The sequence below is a fragment of the Conger conger genome, chromosome 14 (genome assembly GCF_963514075.1).
Source record: "Conger conger chromosome 14, fConCon1.1, whole genome shotgun sequence".
Classification (NCBI taxonomy): Eukaryota; Metazoa; Chordata; class Actinopteri; order Anguilliformes; family Congridae; genus Conger; species Conger conger.
In genome coordinates this window covers 43555706-43570618 of record NC_083773.1, presented here as the reverse complement: position 1 = coordinate 43570618, position 14913 = coordinate 43555706, and the positions used below count along the sequence as shown (strand labels likewise).

Below are 14913 nucleotides of genomic sequence, written 5' to 3'. Positions count from 1 at the left end.
ATGAACTTGACAGTACTCGCAATTCCAGTTATTTTTCTACCTGTTTAGAGGCGGTATTGTGTATGTCAGCTAAAGTTGATCATTAGATGTCAGACTAAAATGTCTTATCTGAGACATTGATTGTTTGGTCTTTGTTGTACTCTTTATTTTTCAGTGTTCTACATGAATTTACAAAAAATCACTTTGTATTGTGAATATGCACATACCAATCCATTATGCCTTGTAAATTTGTCCGTCATCATTTTCTCTTTTGCGTCCTCTGCTTGTTAATTAATTCATTCCTGTTGCATGTAACCAAATAAATTGACCTGTGGCAACAATTGTGTGCCGCGGTGGGACACGGCTAAAGCAGCGGACCTTGATGCAGGCATCAGTTTGGTGCAGGAGTCCCGGTCCTCAGTGAGCAAATGCCAAAGCCAAGGATGGCCAGCATAATGGGCTATGTGTCGCGGGTGTGGGGAGGGAGTCACAGGGGAGCTGTGAGATCACTGTGCACAGTAGAGTCATGTCGAGGGTGTGGGGAGTCACAGGGGAGCTGTGAGATCGCTGTGCACAGTAGAGTCATGTCGAGGATGTGGGGAGGGAGTCACAGGGGAGCTGTGAGATCGCTGTGCACAGTAGAGTCATGTCGAGGGTGTGGGGAGTCACAGGGGAGCTGTGAGATCGCTGTGCACAGTAGAGTCATGTCGAGGGTGTGGGGAGGGAGTCACAGGGGAGCTGTGAGATCGCTGTGCACAGTAGAGTCATGTCGAGGGTGTGGGGAGGGAGTCACAGGTGTAGGGGTCCTCGCACGGGACTCCAAATTATGTAGGGTCCTTGCACGGGCCGCCAAATAACGCAGGGATTTTACTCTCTACGAAACCGGGGCGCCAGTTAAACGTTGTGTTGCAGTATAACTGCGAAAAGTAATCAGTCTCATGAAATTACTGTTATCAGAAATATCCAACCACAAATATAGTATTTTAATTAATTAAAATAACCAATATTAATGATTGAACATACCGATAACCTGAAGGTTGGAAGTTCTTCGAAAGACTGCTTTAACTCGGCTCTCATGTCTATGCGATTCCAAAACGGACACCGGGGTTTAATAAAATATATTTATTAAACAAACATACAAACACATAACAGATAAACGAACGGGAATTAGTAGGGAAATTTAGTTGGGTATGTGTGTGTGCGTGTGTGTGTGGCGCGCGCAAGCGCGCATGTCGCTTGAACAAAGGAAAGGTGGGAGTAGCTAGCTTGATTAAGCTAGAGTTCTGGGTGTGGTAATGAGTTAGAGTCAGCTGTGAGAAGGGACTACTTGCGTAGTTTTACTCTATATATGCCCAAAAGACGGCTAATCAATTCACGTACATATATATGTAGCTAACCAAACACATTACAATGGTTGGATGGTAAATATTGAAACACAGATTCACAAAAACAGTTAAGACTAAACTAAACACTGGCTATGCCTGAATGTTTGTTTTCTTACTGAGTCCATACGCATTGCTGGATCCAAAAGACATGCTGTCCTTGTAGAAGCGGCAATGGTGCTGTGAATGGTGTCCGGGAGAGATGCGCAGGCTGGGGTGTTCCCGTCTTAGCAGCGCGTTGTCTTCTGATCCGCTGGTCCTTTTCCAGGTGTAAAAGTTCGTTGCTGTTTCGTTGTTGAGCTTTATTGGGGTAAACTGATGTAGCGTTCCGCGTACAACAATTTCCACTCACTATAGGCCACGTAGTTACCGCGAGGTAACTGGGTGTGTCCGTAGGCCTGGTAGTGCGCTGTGCAGCATTCAGCCTCTGTCCGAGTCTCGGAGCAGATGAGCTGAAGCGACTGGCCAAAAAGGGTGCGTCGAAGAGAACAAGCAGAAGAGGCAGAAAAAGCAGAAGAGAGAAATCCCAAGAACGTGTCTTGCTCTTATACGGGACCTTTATTGCTCCCGCCATTACGGGATTGGCTGAACCAAGTTAGACGTCATTCGTGGTGGACGTCGCAGAATTTTCCTGTGGGAATGTGGAAGTTGTAGTCCCTACACAGGGGAGCTGTGGGATCGCTGTGTAGATAGGGGAGCTGTGGGATAGGGCGGCCTGTAGCATAGTGGTTAAGGTAAATGACGGGCATACACAAAGTCGGTAGTTCTAATCCCGGTGTAGCAACAATAAGATCCGCACAGCCGTTGGGCCCTTGAGCAAGGCCCTTAACCCTGCATTGCTCCAGGGGAGGATTGTCTCCTGCTTAGTCTAATCAACTGTACGTCGCTCTGGATAAGAGCGTCTGCCAAATGCCAATAATGTAATGTGTACAGTAAAGTACCTCTTTATCTTTGGGACAGGGGTGAGCTGTGTACAACCGTGACGGGCTGCACCTGAACTGGGTGCACTGGGTCACATATGCTTAGGGTAGCACAGGACTATTTAAACTAGAGAGTTGTGGGGCAGGGATTCCTGTGGGAATTGAGACAGTTATCATTAGTGGGGGCTATGACATTGTAGGGATTACAGAGACATGGCATGGGGATGAATATAATATAGAGGGGTATAAACTTATTAGGAAGGACAGATCCAGTAAGAGAGGTGGAGGTGTGGCTGTTTATGTAAGAGAAAATCTTAGTGTGAAAGAGATCCCGGAAATTTACCAGCACATGCCTAGTGAGGATATCTGGATTAAGTTTATTGGGGAAGAAGATGAGGGTTTTAACATTGGAGTGTGTTACCGACTGCAAGCCATGCTATTGACAAATATAAAACAAGCTTGTCAGGGAGGTGAGACAATTATCATGGGAGACTTCAACTACCCAAATATTTTTGATGTTATAAATTACCTTTAGGCGGCACGGATGGTGCAGTGGGTAGCACTGCCACCTCACAGCAAGGAGGTCCTGGGTTCGAATCCCCGTCAGCCGGGGCCTCTCTTTGTGGAGTTTGCATGTTCTCCCCATGTCTGCGTGGGTTTCCTCCGGGTACTCCGGTTTCCTCCCACAGTCCAAAGACATGCAGGTTAGGCTGACTGGAGAGTCTAAATTGTCCATAGGTGTGAATGTGTGAGTGAATGGTGTGTGTGCCCTGCGATGGACTGGCGACCTGTCCAGGGTGTATTCCTGCCTTTCGCCCCAATGTATGCTGGGATAGGCATACAAACTCCACATACAGAGCAGCACTAAGTTATGATATGTCTGCTGTATTTGACAAGATAACAAGGAGTAAGAAAGAAAAACTGGAAAACAAACATGGGATTAAATGGGAGGGGGCAGGGGGGGATGAGGGTGATCTTTTATAGGATCGTATGAAATGTCTTCTTCCTCCTTAAGGCTACTCGTTCTCCATTAATCTGAATTTAAAATCTGTAACACCTTTTTCCAAGTCTCCTTGTACAACTTCTCTTTCTTCCTTTCTGTTGCTATAATCCTCTCCAAATTTAAATAATATTTCATTAAGTGCTGCCATTCTATCATTTTTGGTGGATACAGTATGCTTTGTGTATGAATAAGTTATCAGTTTGATATTTGTTAAATATGATTGTTACGATGTGAAATGATGAGAGCAGCTGATTTGGTTCTCAACTAAATTGTGTCCAAAGAAGATTTCAACAGAGATTTGTCCTATCAAAAAAGGCCAAGAAATTAATAGATGCATAAGTGCATCCTTCATAGCTGTAAGTACTCATCCGAATATGCAATACTGGCTTCCATGGTGGGTTCCATGCACAGCGTACCTGTCAGCGTAGCACATTTCTCATTCATGTGGGAATCTTACTTTGCTGAGTTAATACTGGAATTGCTTGCTAGAGCCTCAAACAGGATATTTGACAGACCTGCCCACTGAATGCTCCTCTCATATTCCATTGCTGCTCAGAATTGCACATTTGGGTCATGGTTACACAGGGGACACATAGGCCTAGAGGTTAGATTCGGATATAGAGGGAGTGGATGAATTCGTGGGAACTGGTTATTCCGCGTAAAGGACACCTCAGCCCCACCCCGCAGCGTGAATAAATGGAAGCCGTTCCAACGGAGAGGCACTAACCGGTCGAGACGCACTTCGCTGCTCACTCCAGTCTCACCACTTCGCAGTTCAGCCTCTCCCGTCTCTCCGCTCTTCCCGCCATGAGTCTGCGAACCAAGCGCGTCAGCTCCAGCAGCTTGAGGGGCGCGAGCAGGTCCGGCGGTTACGGCGGCTTCCTCGGCGCCTCCGCGGGCGGCTTGGCCGGGTTCAGCAGCGGCTCTGTATTCTCCGGGCTGTCCGTTAACTCTGTCACCATCAACCGCAGTCTGCTGGCACCCCTGAACCTGGAGATCGACCCCACCATACACATCATCCGCACCCAGGAGAAGGATCAGATCAAAACCCTCAACAACCGCTTCGCTTCCTTTATCGACAAGGTCAGTCCACCGTAGACATAAGTCAGGTGTGTTTTCTTAAGAATTCGTGCGCGGCGTGAGCACTTCATAACTTTAAGTCTCTGACGTGTTGGGCTGTGGTCTTGGTTTTGGTCTTGTGTGCGTCCATCTGTCGGTGTTATTGTGCCATATATGTGTGGATATACGCAAGGAAACTTTTTTTGAGAGAGAGAGAGTTTGTAGGAACAACATTGGCTTTGTGCATTTCAGCGCACACAGATGCTAAGGAATACATGCAATACTGTTGGTTGACATTCAATATTATGCTACTTACAATTTGGTTTAGAAAGATGTCATTTGCGAAAGAAAGAAAGAAAGAAAGAAAAGAAAAGACATTTCAGAGCTCAAACGCATTTCATAATGTTTTTACATTTTCTGATGGGTTTATGAAAGCTCTACGTGCTGCACACAGATAGGCTAATGTTTCCGTTCTCACGGACGGAACAAAACAGCCGCAAAACAGCATTGTGTTTCCTTTGTCCCATCGCCATTATCCTACTACTGCAACACTATACATTTTGCACAACGTATCTGCCAAATTAAATGTAACGTAAGGTAACAGCAGATAACCAAATCTTTGAGATATAGGTGCATTGTTTTCCACCCTCAAAATAACTGACCATGGTTTATAATGCATTTCTTACGTAGTGCCCCATTTAAAGACTGGTTTCAGCCACCTGAGATATTCTAAAAAGCGTGTTGCATACTTTAATTTCATGTGGAACAATAGAAACACAATATTGTATCCTCAGGCCTGTAATCTTACCTTTGCAGTGTGGCTCACCGTTGCAGCCAGTTTGCCGACTGATTATTTTCTACTGACACTGTTGAAAAAAGATATCATTAAAAAGTACATTTTCAATTCTAAATGGCATCGTGTAATATCATTCACACAGCCAGAATCAGAAAGCCTCAGATTGAAGGCAAATGGGATTTGATCTAGCATTGCAGCTGCAAAGTCAGTCATGGAGAAACACATTTACAAGAGATCAAGTGACACATGCCCCTCCCCCATTTTATGACCTTCAGACATCGCCCAGGTCTCCATTGGAATAATTACAGTCAGTCTCAGGCATAAACAACAGTTGAGGAGATCACAAAATGGCTACAAATATTGTCACAGAGAAACAGAACCTAATGAAATTCATTCTGAACATTCTGCACACTAGTAATAAAAATATCTCTCTCGCTCCCTCGATCTGTCCCCCTCTCCCTCTCTCTCTCTCCGTGCCCCTCTCTCTCTTTCTCTCTCCCTCTCTCTCTGTCCCCCTGTCTCTCTCCGTTTTTTCCGCAGGTACGCTTCCTTGAGCAGCAGAACAAAATGCTGGAGACGAAGTGGGAGCTCCTGCAGAACCAGACCAGCAGCCGCTCCAACATCGAGCCTCTGTTCGAGGCCTACATGGCAGGACTGCGGCGCCAGATGGACATCGTCAACAACGACAAGTCCAAGCTGGAGGGCGAGCTGAGGAACACACAGTGCCTGGTGGAGGACTTCAAGCACAAGTGAGCACACGGAGGGACTGGACCAGCGGCTCCCAACCTCCACCCCGGGGACCCCCCTGTGTGCGCTGACTTTCATTCCAAACATTCCTGAAATATACATAATTACGAAAAAAATAAAAAGCTTGTTACAGTTCTGGGATTGCAACCTCTGGAATAAAGACAGGGGGTCCCGAGGAGGCTGGGAGGCACTCAGCTAGATGAGTCTGAATTAGTCTGAATATATAATTGGATCTTTCCTCAACTGAAATTAATAGAGCATAACTCTTAATTGATTGAATTGCATTTCCCAGCATGCAATGCAATTAGAACACAGAGGTCTGCAGGAGTGAACCTTGTTCGAATATATATTCTGTTGAATAGAACTGTTGATTAAACTAAAGATTTAAAAGGCAATGGGATTAATATATTTGCATTCAGGCCATTTCAGTTGCAGTTCACTGTTAAGTCCCTGCAGATAATTCTCCAAGACTTCTCTTCCTGTTGTCCTGATGTAGGTATGAAGAAGAGATCAACAAGAGGAACTGCCTGGAGAATGAATTTGTGGTGCTAAAGAAGGTGAAAGGCTCTTTTGTCCCCTTGGTCAGCTTTGTGCTTTAACAGAAAGGCTGTGCTTGTGTCACCCGCAGACCCTTCCCTTTGTGAACCTGACACCATTACCTCAGTTCAGCACCTAAAGGGTCCCATGAGACAAGTGCTCTGGGGGGAAAAAACAGGCCGTATCATTACAGCCTGGTGACAATACACTTGAAGTGAAACACAAAAGAGTTTACAGGTGAAACCAACCTCACAAAGAAATTACAAAATATACAGTGGTTGGGTATCACGTGACAGCAGCGAAATGGCGTATAGGAAAAGCTAGACAAGTCGTGATAATGCCTCTGAGGCACTCCGTGTGGCTTTGAAGGGACCAGCGGCCCTGCTTTAAAATGTCCGGACTTAAAAACACCAGTGTATCACAGGGTGCTGCTTTTTAACGCCGGGAAATGGTCCCAAGGTCAAAACCCTTCACAGAAAAGCCACTGAAGGATGTCCTTAAACCGGCGTGGGTGTGAGAGTGCTGAGCTGTTTCAGTGACAATGTCCCGCCCTGCCAGGACGTGGACTCGGCCTACATGATGAGAGCTGACATGGAGGACAAGGTGGGCTGCCTGACCGACGAGCACAGCTTCCTGCGCAGCGTGTACGAAGAGGTAACCCCGGAAACGCTCTCCCCCGCCGCCACGTCCGGCGGTACCCACCCCGCTCAGGGGCGCCACCACCTGTCTGAAAGTAGTATGGCAGTAGTACCCAGTTTTTAGTAGTGCCCAATTTAACACCCTATTCTATTCGAAGGAGCCCAATTTTGTTGCTCTAAATCCTTGAAAGTAGCACAAAAAACCGCAGTATGCAAACTACATTTCAGTGGACCCCCAACATGCACAAGTTGTTTCAGCGACAGTGCAGTCTGTAAGTATTTGGACAGTGGTACAATTTATGTTCTTTTGGCTCTGTGCTACAGCACATTGGATTTGAAATGAATCCATCGATATCGGGTGATCTGTGTAGGAAATGCATCCATTTTATGCGACCAAAATTAATTGGACAGTTCGCTTCTCTGCTGTATCAGGTTAGTCAGGTATATGAAATCTAGTCTTGATTGTAAGCTTTTGATTGTCTTTGGATTCTGTTATTGGCATTTGCCAGGACCAGAGTTCACTGCCAATGACAGTCAAGGAATCCATTATGAGGCTGAGAAATAAGAAAAAACAGTCAGTCAGAGACTGTCTGGACCTTCACCTCATATTCACTGTTACATTTCAGATCCAATGCCTAATTTGAATGCCAAAAGAACGGGAATTGTACCACTGACCAAATACTTACGGACTGCAATGTAAGTGCTCAACATTTTTATCAGTGATTATAAAAAGTGCGTATTTGTGATTATTAGAACTTGCTAGCTTGTGTATTTGTAGGTGAAAACCTAAAACTACAACAAAATGCTTGAAATTCCCAATACACTCCAAAAGGGCATCTAAGCAACTTACTAACACAGACACACACACATTACGACGGCTGTCTTGGGGACACATTTGTTTTGTGGTACAGCTGCACTTGCTGTATATTTTTTCCATGATATTTTGAAACCAAAATAAACATGGAACTCATACAGCTTGCAACAATTGTGCTTTGTGCTGTAATTTGCGTGGGATTTATAGCACTCCAGGAAGAGCAAACATTGGCTCTTGTGTTTACATCCAAGCCCCACCTCCATCCCCCTGTCACAAATCTTGCATTTTCATTGGCTACTGGAAATGACAGCGATTTGTGTCATTGACAAGCATAAACCACAGGATTATAACCACAGGTAATGCCGATAAACTGAATGTTACTGAATGCATCTTTAAAGACTTGTGTTACTGGCCCAAGGTACTTAAATGCCTTTCCTCAGTGATGACTGGAAGGCACTAGCTTTTAGAAATAGTGACCCAATAGCGACAGATTAGCAAACATAGTTTATTTTAACGTACTACAGATCAAAATACATCAGATAAAAACTGCCTGTGAAGACGTATGTACACATCATGTACTCTGTTGTAGACTGAGCTGAACACGTGTGCGGACCTGCTATTTGCAGTCTTGGAGGCCACAGCCTTACAGTCGTTATCATACTTTAGTTCTCTCTAAGTATAGAATACTTACTTTTTCAAATTAAAACTTGGACCGCAAATGCCTAACGCTACCTGAATAACTACACACTGCATTCTTGCCGGAGAAGAAGAAGAACGGTACTCATAAGAAGAATGGTCTCGCTCCTTTACCAGTCAGTCGCTATGCACAGGGGATGGACCAGGAGTGGACAAGGGATACTATTAGTGGAACAACCACTCAATCACATAATTTATCAATGACAAAAATGTTTTACTTCTGAACAAGCCAGTGAGGGAATGTGGATGAAGGGTTTTTCTGTGTTCCCTCCCTTCTAGGAACTGCGTGAGATGCAGGCCAGCATCAAGGACACCTCTGTTATCGTCCAGATGGACAACTCACGCAACCTGAACATGGACCAGATCGTGAACGAGGTGAAGGCCCAGTATGAGGAGATCGCCGCCAAGAGCCGAGAGGACGCAGGGGCCTGGTACAAGAGCAAGGTGTGTGTCTGTCTGTGTGTGTGTGTGTGTGTGTGTGTGTGTGAGTGTGTGTGTGTGTGTGTGTGTTTGTGTCTGTCTGTGTGTGTGTGTGTGAGTGTGTGTGTGTGTGTGTGTGTGTGTGAGTGTGTGTGTCTGTGTGTGTGTGTGTGTGTGTGTGAGTGTGTGTGTGTGTGTGTGAGTGTGTGTGTGTGTCTGTCTGTGTGTGTGTGTGTGTGTGTGTGAGTGAGTGTGTGTGTGTGTGTTTGTGTCTGTCTGTGTGTGTGTGTGTGTGTGTGAGTGTGTGTGTGTGTGTGTGTGAGTGTGTGTGTGTGTCTGTCTGTGTGTGTGTGTGTGTGTGTGTGTGTGTGTGAGAGAGACTGTGGGTGTGTGAGTGTGTATGTGTGTGAAAGAGACTGTGGGTGTGTGTGTATGTGTCTGTGTGTGTGTGAGTGTGTGTATGTGTGTGTGTCTGTCTGTGTGTGTGTGTGTGTGTGTGTGTGTGTGAGTGTGTGTGAGTGTGTGTGTGTGTGAGTGTGTGAGAGACTGTGGGTGTGTGTGCATGTGTCTGTGTGTGTCTGTGAGTGTGTGTGTGTGTGTGTGTGTGTGTGAGTGTGTGTGTGAGAGAGACTGTGGGTGTGTGTGCATGTGTCTGTGTGTGAGTGTGTGTGTGTGTGTGTGTGTGCATGTGTGTGTGTGAGAGCGAGTGTATGTCTGTGTGTATGCGTGTATGCGTGTGTGTGAGTGCGTGTGTGTGTGTGTGTGTGTCTGTGTATGTGTGTGTGTGTGTGTGTGTGTGAGAAAATGTGTGTCTCTGTGTGTGAGAGCGAGTGTGTCTGTCTGTGTGTGTGTGTGTGTGTGTGTGTGAGAGAGAGAGCTATTGTGTGTCTGTGTGTGTTGGGGAAATTGGTAGTGTTAAGAAAGGTGGAGTTTTTGCTTCACTAGGAACTTTAGTGTGTGTGTGAGAGAGAGCAAGAGTGTGTGTGTGTGTGTGTGTGAGAGCGAGTGTGTGTGTGTGTGAGAGTGTGTGTCTGTGTGTGTGAGAGTGAGTGTGTGTGTGTGTGTGTGTGTGTCTGTGTGTGCAGGGGGGATTGGTAGTGTTAAGAAAGAGGTGGAGCTTTTGCTTCACTAGGAACTTTAGTGTTGACACTAGTGATGAGAGAGTGACTCCATTACATAACATCATTTAGCTGATGCTCTGTTTGCCCTTAGCAGTTTTGCTCCATATTTAGGAAACGGCTACACTGATGACGATTTTTAAAAGGCCTACAGACATAATTTCAGCATTTCATCCAAATAATCTCAACTGAAACATGCGTGTCTTAATTTTTGCGCACAAAAAGTCAACATGTTTTTTGCTCATTTTTAAAGGCATCCATAACACAGAAATGGTGCAACATAGCAATACCAAAACCAGTAGTTGGCGAGCCTGTTGCCATTGTAGTAGACCTGCAAAATGGCATTACGTTTTTTTTCAACAGGTGGGATATTGAGGTTCAAATTCTGCCATTTTGAAAGTGTGGTCATGTTCTGCGTCTGTTTTCTCCCCTGACTCTGACCAGTTCGACCAGATGTCCTTCCAGGCCAGCCAGTATGTGGACGAGGTGCGCACGGCCAAGGCGGAGATCGCCGAGCTGAACCGCGCGATCGGCCGCTTGCAGAGCGAGATCGAGGCTCTGAAGAGCCAGGTGAGCCTCCAGTGTCCCCACGGCCTGCAGCACACCCCAGAACAGCAGCGTCAAAACACCCCAAAACAGCAGCATCAAAACACCCCAAAACAGCAGCGTCAAAACACCCCAGAACAGCAGCGTCAAAACACCCCAGAACAGCAGCGTCAAAACACCCCAGAACAGCAGCGTCAAAACACCCCAAAACAGGAGCGTCAAAACACCCCAAAACAGGAGCGTCAAAACACCCCAGAACAGCAGCGTCAAAACACCCCAAAACAGGAGCGTCAAAACACCCCAAAACAGGAGCGTCAAAACACCCCAAAACAGGAGCGTCAAAACACCCCAAAACAGGAGCGTCAAAACACCCCAAAACAGGAGCGTCAAAACACCCCAAAACAGCAGCGTCAAAACACCCCAAAACAGCAGAGTCAAAACACCCCAGAACAGCAGCGTCAAAACACCCCAAAACAGCAGCATCAAAACACCCCAAAACAGCAGCGTCAAAACACCCCAGAACAGCAGCGTCAAAACACCCCAGAACAGCAGCATCAAAACACCCCAGAACAGCAGCGTCAAAACACCCCAAAACAGCAGCGTCAAAACACCCCAAAACAGCAGCGTCAAAACACCCCAAAACAGGAGCGTCAAAACACCCCAAAACAGGAGCGTCAAAACACCCCAAAACAGGAGCGTCAAAACACCCCTTAAACAGCAGCGTCAAAACACCCCAAAACAGCAGCGTCAAAACACCCTGAAGTCTCACGCCGAAGACACATAACACTAAATATAGATCCAGTAATACGTATTCAATTCAATTTCACTACATTTCACTTATATACAGGAACACTGTGCAAAAGAGAAATATACAAAGACACAGTCTGAAGCCCAAAGGACCAGCAAGTGAAGTAAATACTCCCCAGTGGCCAGATAAGATGGAGCATTTCTATAAAAATGCACCTGAGGGCAAAGTGTAGGCAAAACGCCTCATTTATTTGAATTAAATGTTTGCATTACACTAGATTTTGTTGCCATTTTTACTCATGATTATGAGTATTATCTATTATTATTATATCAGTGTATTATCTTATGGGCTATTCAACAAGTTTATGCTGGTCTACAGCCAGTATTTTGATGAGAAATTTGTTTACATATGGTATATTGAAAAACATCTGGAAGTCTTCCCGATTATCCGTGCTTGAAAGAGGCACTGATGCTTAGCTTGCTTGTTTTACTGTCAGAAATCTGCAGGACTGTCACTGGTGTAAAGGGGTTAGTGTTTTGACTGATGGCTTAACCCTTGCCTGGGTGTAAAGGGGGCCGTGGTGTGTTTAAATGTGCCTCCCCCCCTCCCAGCGCATGAGTCTGGAGAGCCAGGTCACGGAGGCGGAGGAACGTGGGGAGTTGGCTGTTAAGGACGGGAAGGGCCGGATCCGCGAGCTGGAGGAGGCACTCCAGAGGGCCAAACAGGACATGGCCCGTCAGGTCAGAGAGTACCAGGAGCTGATGAACGTCAAGCTGGCCCTGGACATCGAGATCGCCACCTACCGGAAGCTTCTGGAAGGGGAGGAGGACAGGTGAGGAACAGGGGTGGGGTTATGGATGGGGTTATGAAGAGGAACAGGGGTGGGGTTATGGATGGGGTTATGAAGAGGAACAGGGGTGGGGTTATGGGTGGGGTTATGTAGAGGAACGGGGGTGGGGTTATGGATGGGGTTATGGAGAGGAACAGGGGTGGGGTTATGGGTGGGGTTATGGAGAGGAACAGGGGTGGGGTTATGGGTGAGGTTATGGAGAGGAACAGGGGTGGGGTTATGGAGAGGAACAGGGGTGGGGTTATGGGTGGGGTTATGGTGAGGAACAGGGGTGGGGTTATGGAGAGGAACAGCACAATCGCTAAAGCAGAGGCTTTCCTGGCTAAATGAGAGCAGCTTTGTCTTGTGAACATAAAAACTTTTTATGTTCAAACCTTCCTCTTTCTCCCAGGCTTGGACAACAAGTGGTTTTCAATGTCCAGTCAGTGACAGGCTACGGTAAGCACTCTGTGAAAATAAATAAATACTTTTTATAACTAACAACTGAGTTTTCAGGCACTTTCTCAAAGTGTCAATCTGTAATTGTGCAGTCTTGGTGGATTTGGCGAGACGTGGGGTCACTGGTGGTGTGTGTTCTATTGGAAAGGAAGCTATAGCTACTAGGAGCACATTAAGTGCCTATGTCCTACTAATGTACTACTGCACATTGCTCCAGATGATAATGTCTGACATATGACTGTCATGTACTTGTAATGATTATAGCATGCAACTGAGTTGAAATTCGGTTAACCCCATCCCTGTGTAGTACACATACCACCTAAAATAATTAGCATTTGTAGACGCACGTTTACAATTAGGCAGACGCTCTAATCCAGCGAGTTTAAGAGTGGATTGATGAATGTTGGGTGCGAGCAGATGACAGGTTATTCCTGTCTTCACTGCTCCTCCATAACCCAGTGATGTGGATCCCCCTGTTCCCTCCTGTTTCTCCCAGGATCCAAATCTCTCAACGGCCATCAGCCCAGCAGCACTACAAAGCTCCTCATCAAGACCACCGAGACCCGCAATAATACCAGATACAGCTCCTCCTAAGGGTCCCCTCAGCCTTAAACGCATACTGGGTCTGTAGCCTTAAACGCATACCGGGTCTGTAGCCTCAAACGCATACCGAGTCTGTAGCCTCAAACGCATACCGAGTCTGTAGCCTTAAACACATACCTGGTCAATGATCCACTATCATAGTCTGTCATCTTTTTGCTTTATTAATTAAACACCAATCATCATTGTGATTCACGATCCGGATCTGGGGCCTGTTCTACATCGCAGGATTACCGGGTCAACCGGGTAACTGCACTGAGTAAAACCCAGACCCTGGACATGGGAAGCAGTTATTTGAGTTATTCTTTGTCCAGTTGTCTGGGTAATGAAGTAATCCTGCTTTGTGGAACAGGCCCCTGGTCCTACTGGAGATTCTGTTCAGCAGTAGTTTGTAACCCTGTTCCTGGAGGTCTACAGGTTTTCATTTCAACCCTAATTTGTTGAATGAGGTGTGCTTTGTTGGGGTTGGAGTGAAAACCTACACGATGGCAGCTCTCCAGGAACAGGGTTGGGCAGCCCTGCTCTAGCTGTTGAGTGAGGTGTGCTTTGTTAGGGTTGGAGTGAAAACCTACAGGACGGTAGATCTCCAGGAACAGGGTTGGGAGCCGCTGCTCTACAAGGGCAAATCTTTCAGTTCAAAAATAAGTCTGTTCAAACCTTCAGTGTTTACATTGTAACTCATTATAATATTAAACAACTAAAGGGCTGAATCTTTATGCTCTTGTTAATGACTGGCAATCTTTTGGTCTCTCCCATTAAAACACCACCTGCTTAGCTTGTATGGCTTTGTGGATTTACCCAAGAAGAACTTTAGGCACACAATTTACCCACAAGTCAGGGGTGAACTGGGTCCTTGTGTGTTTACATCAGGCAAGTCTGTTGACGGACATATTCCTATGCTCAACCACTCAAATATGAAAATTATATATTATTATATTATTATATTAAGGGGCACATTTCTGGAATCATTCTAACTGTAAAAGTCAGAGATCTGTGCTTATACCTTGATGTAGAGCAGGCTGATGTTCGTGTTAATGCTGATGAAAACATTTCACTTAGAACTCTTTTTTGTGATTAATATATTAGATTTAGCTGATTCTGGATGTATTGTATAATATTAGAGATTTTCCTCCTGCAGCCTCCTTCAGGACAGCAGATAAAACCTGTGAATTAAACATAACATAAGGTAAAGGCAAGAACAGGCCATTCATCCCAGCAACTATCGACTATTCCTACGCCTAAGTTTACCTACTGCCTAACATGCCTGAAAGCTAAATAGAATCTGACACCGTATCAAGCCTGCAAGGTTTTGAAAACCCCCAGTGTTTCTGCCTCCACTACATGTACTGGCAGGCTATTCCACACATTGACCACTCACTGTGTGAAAAAACAAACAAACAAAAAAAAAACTTCCTAATATCTGTACGGACTTTTTTGAGGCATCATGCAACACCACTCTTCAGAGCTCAGCCTGCATCTACATCATTTATGACCTTGTCTTTAGTCAGAGGGCACACATGAATGCAGGTATTCAAATGTCAGTCTAAGGTTTGGATAGAAACAATGGCGAAGACAATGCCTATTCAGAAAACAATACTTGCTGTAAGCCAACACTCTTTTCC

At 45.7% G+C, this 14913-nt stretch overlaps 1 protein-coding gene across 1 annotated transcript; it reads left to right on the top strand.

Annotated features, from left to right (window-relative positions):
- The first annotated feature begins 4091 nt into the window (after positions 1–4091).
- On the top strand, positions 4092–13725 carry si:dkey-222f2.1 (keratin, type II cytoskeletal 8). The gene is made up of 9 exons (XM_061219591.1): positions 4092–4367; positions 5680–5888; positions 6383–6443; positions 6982–7077; positions 8851–9015; positions 10554–10679; positions 12015–12235; positions 12645–12691; positions 13188–13725. The coding sequence occupies exons 1-9, from the start codon at positions 4092–4094 to the stop codon at positions 13283–13285; spliced, it is 1299 nt and encodes a 432-aa protein (XP_061075575.1). The 3' UTR covers positions 13286–13725.
- Positions 13726–14913: the final 1188 nt, after the last annotated feature.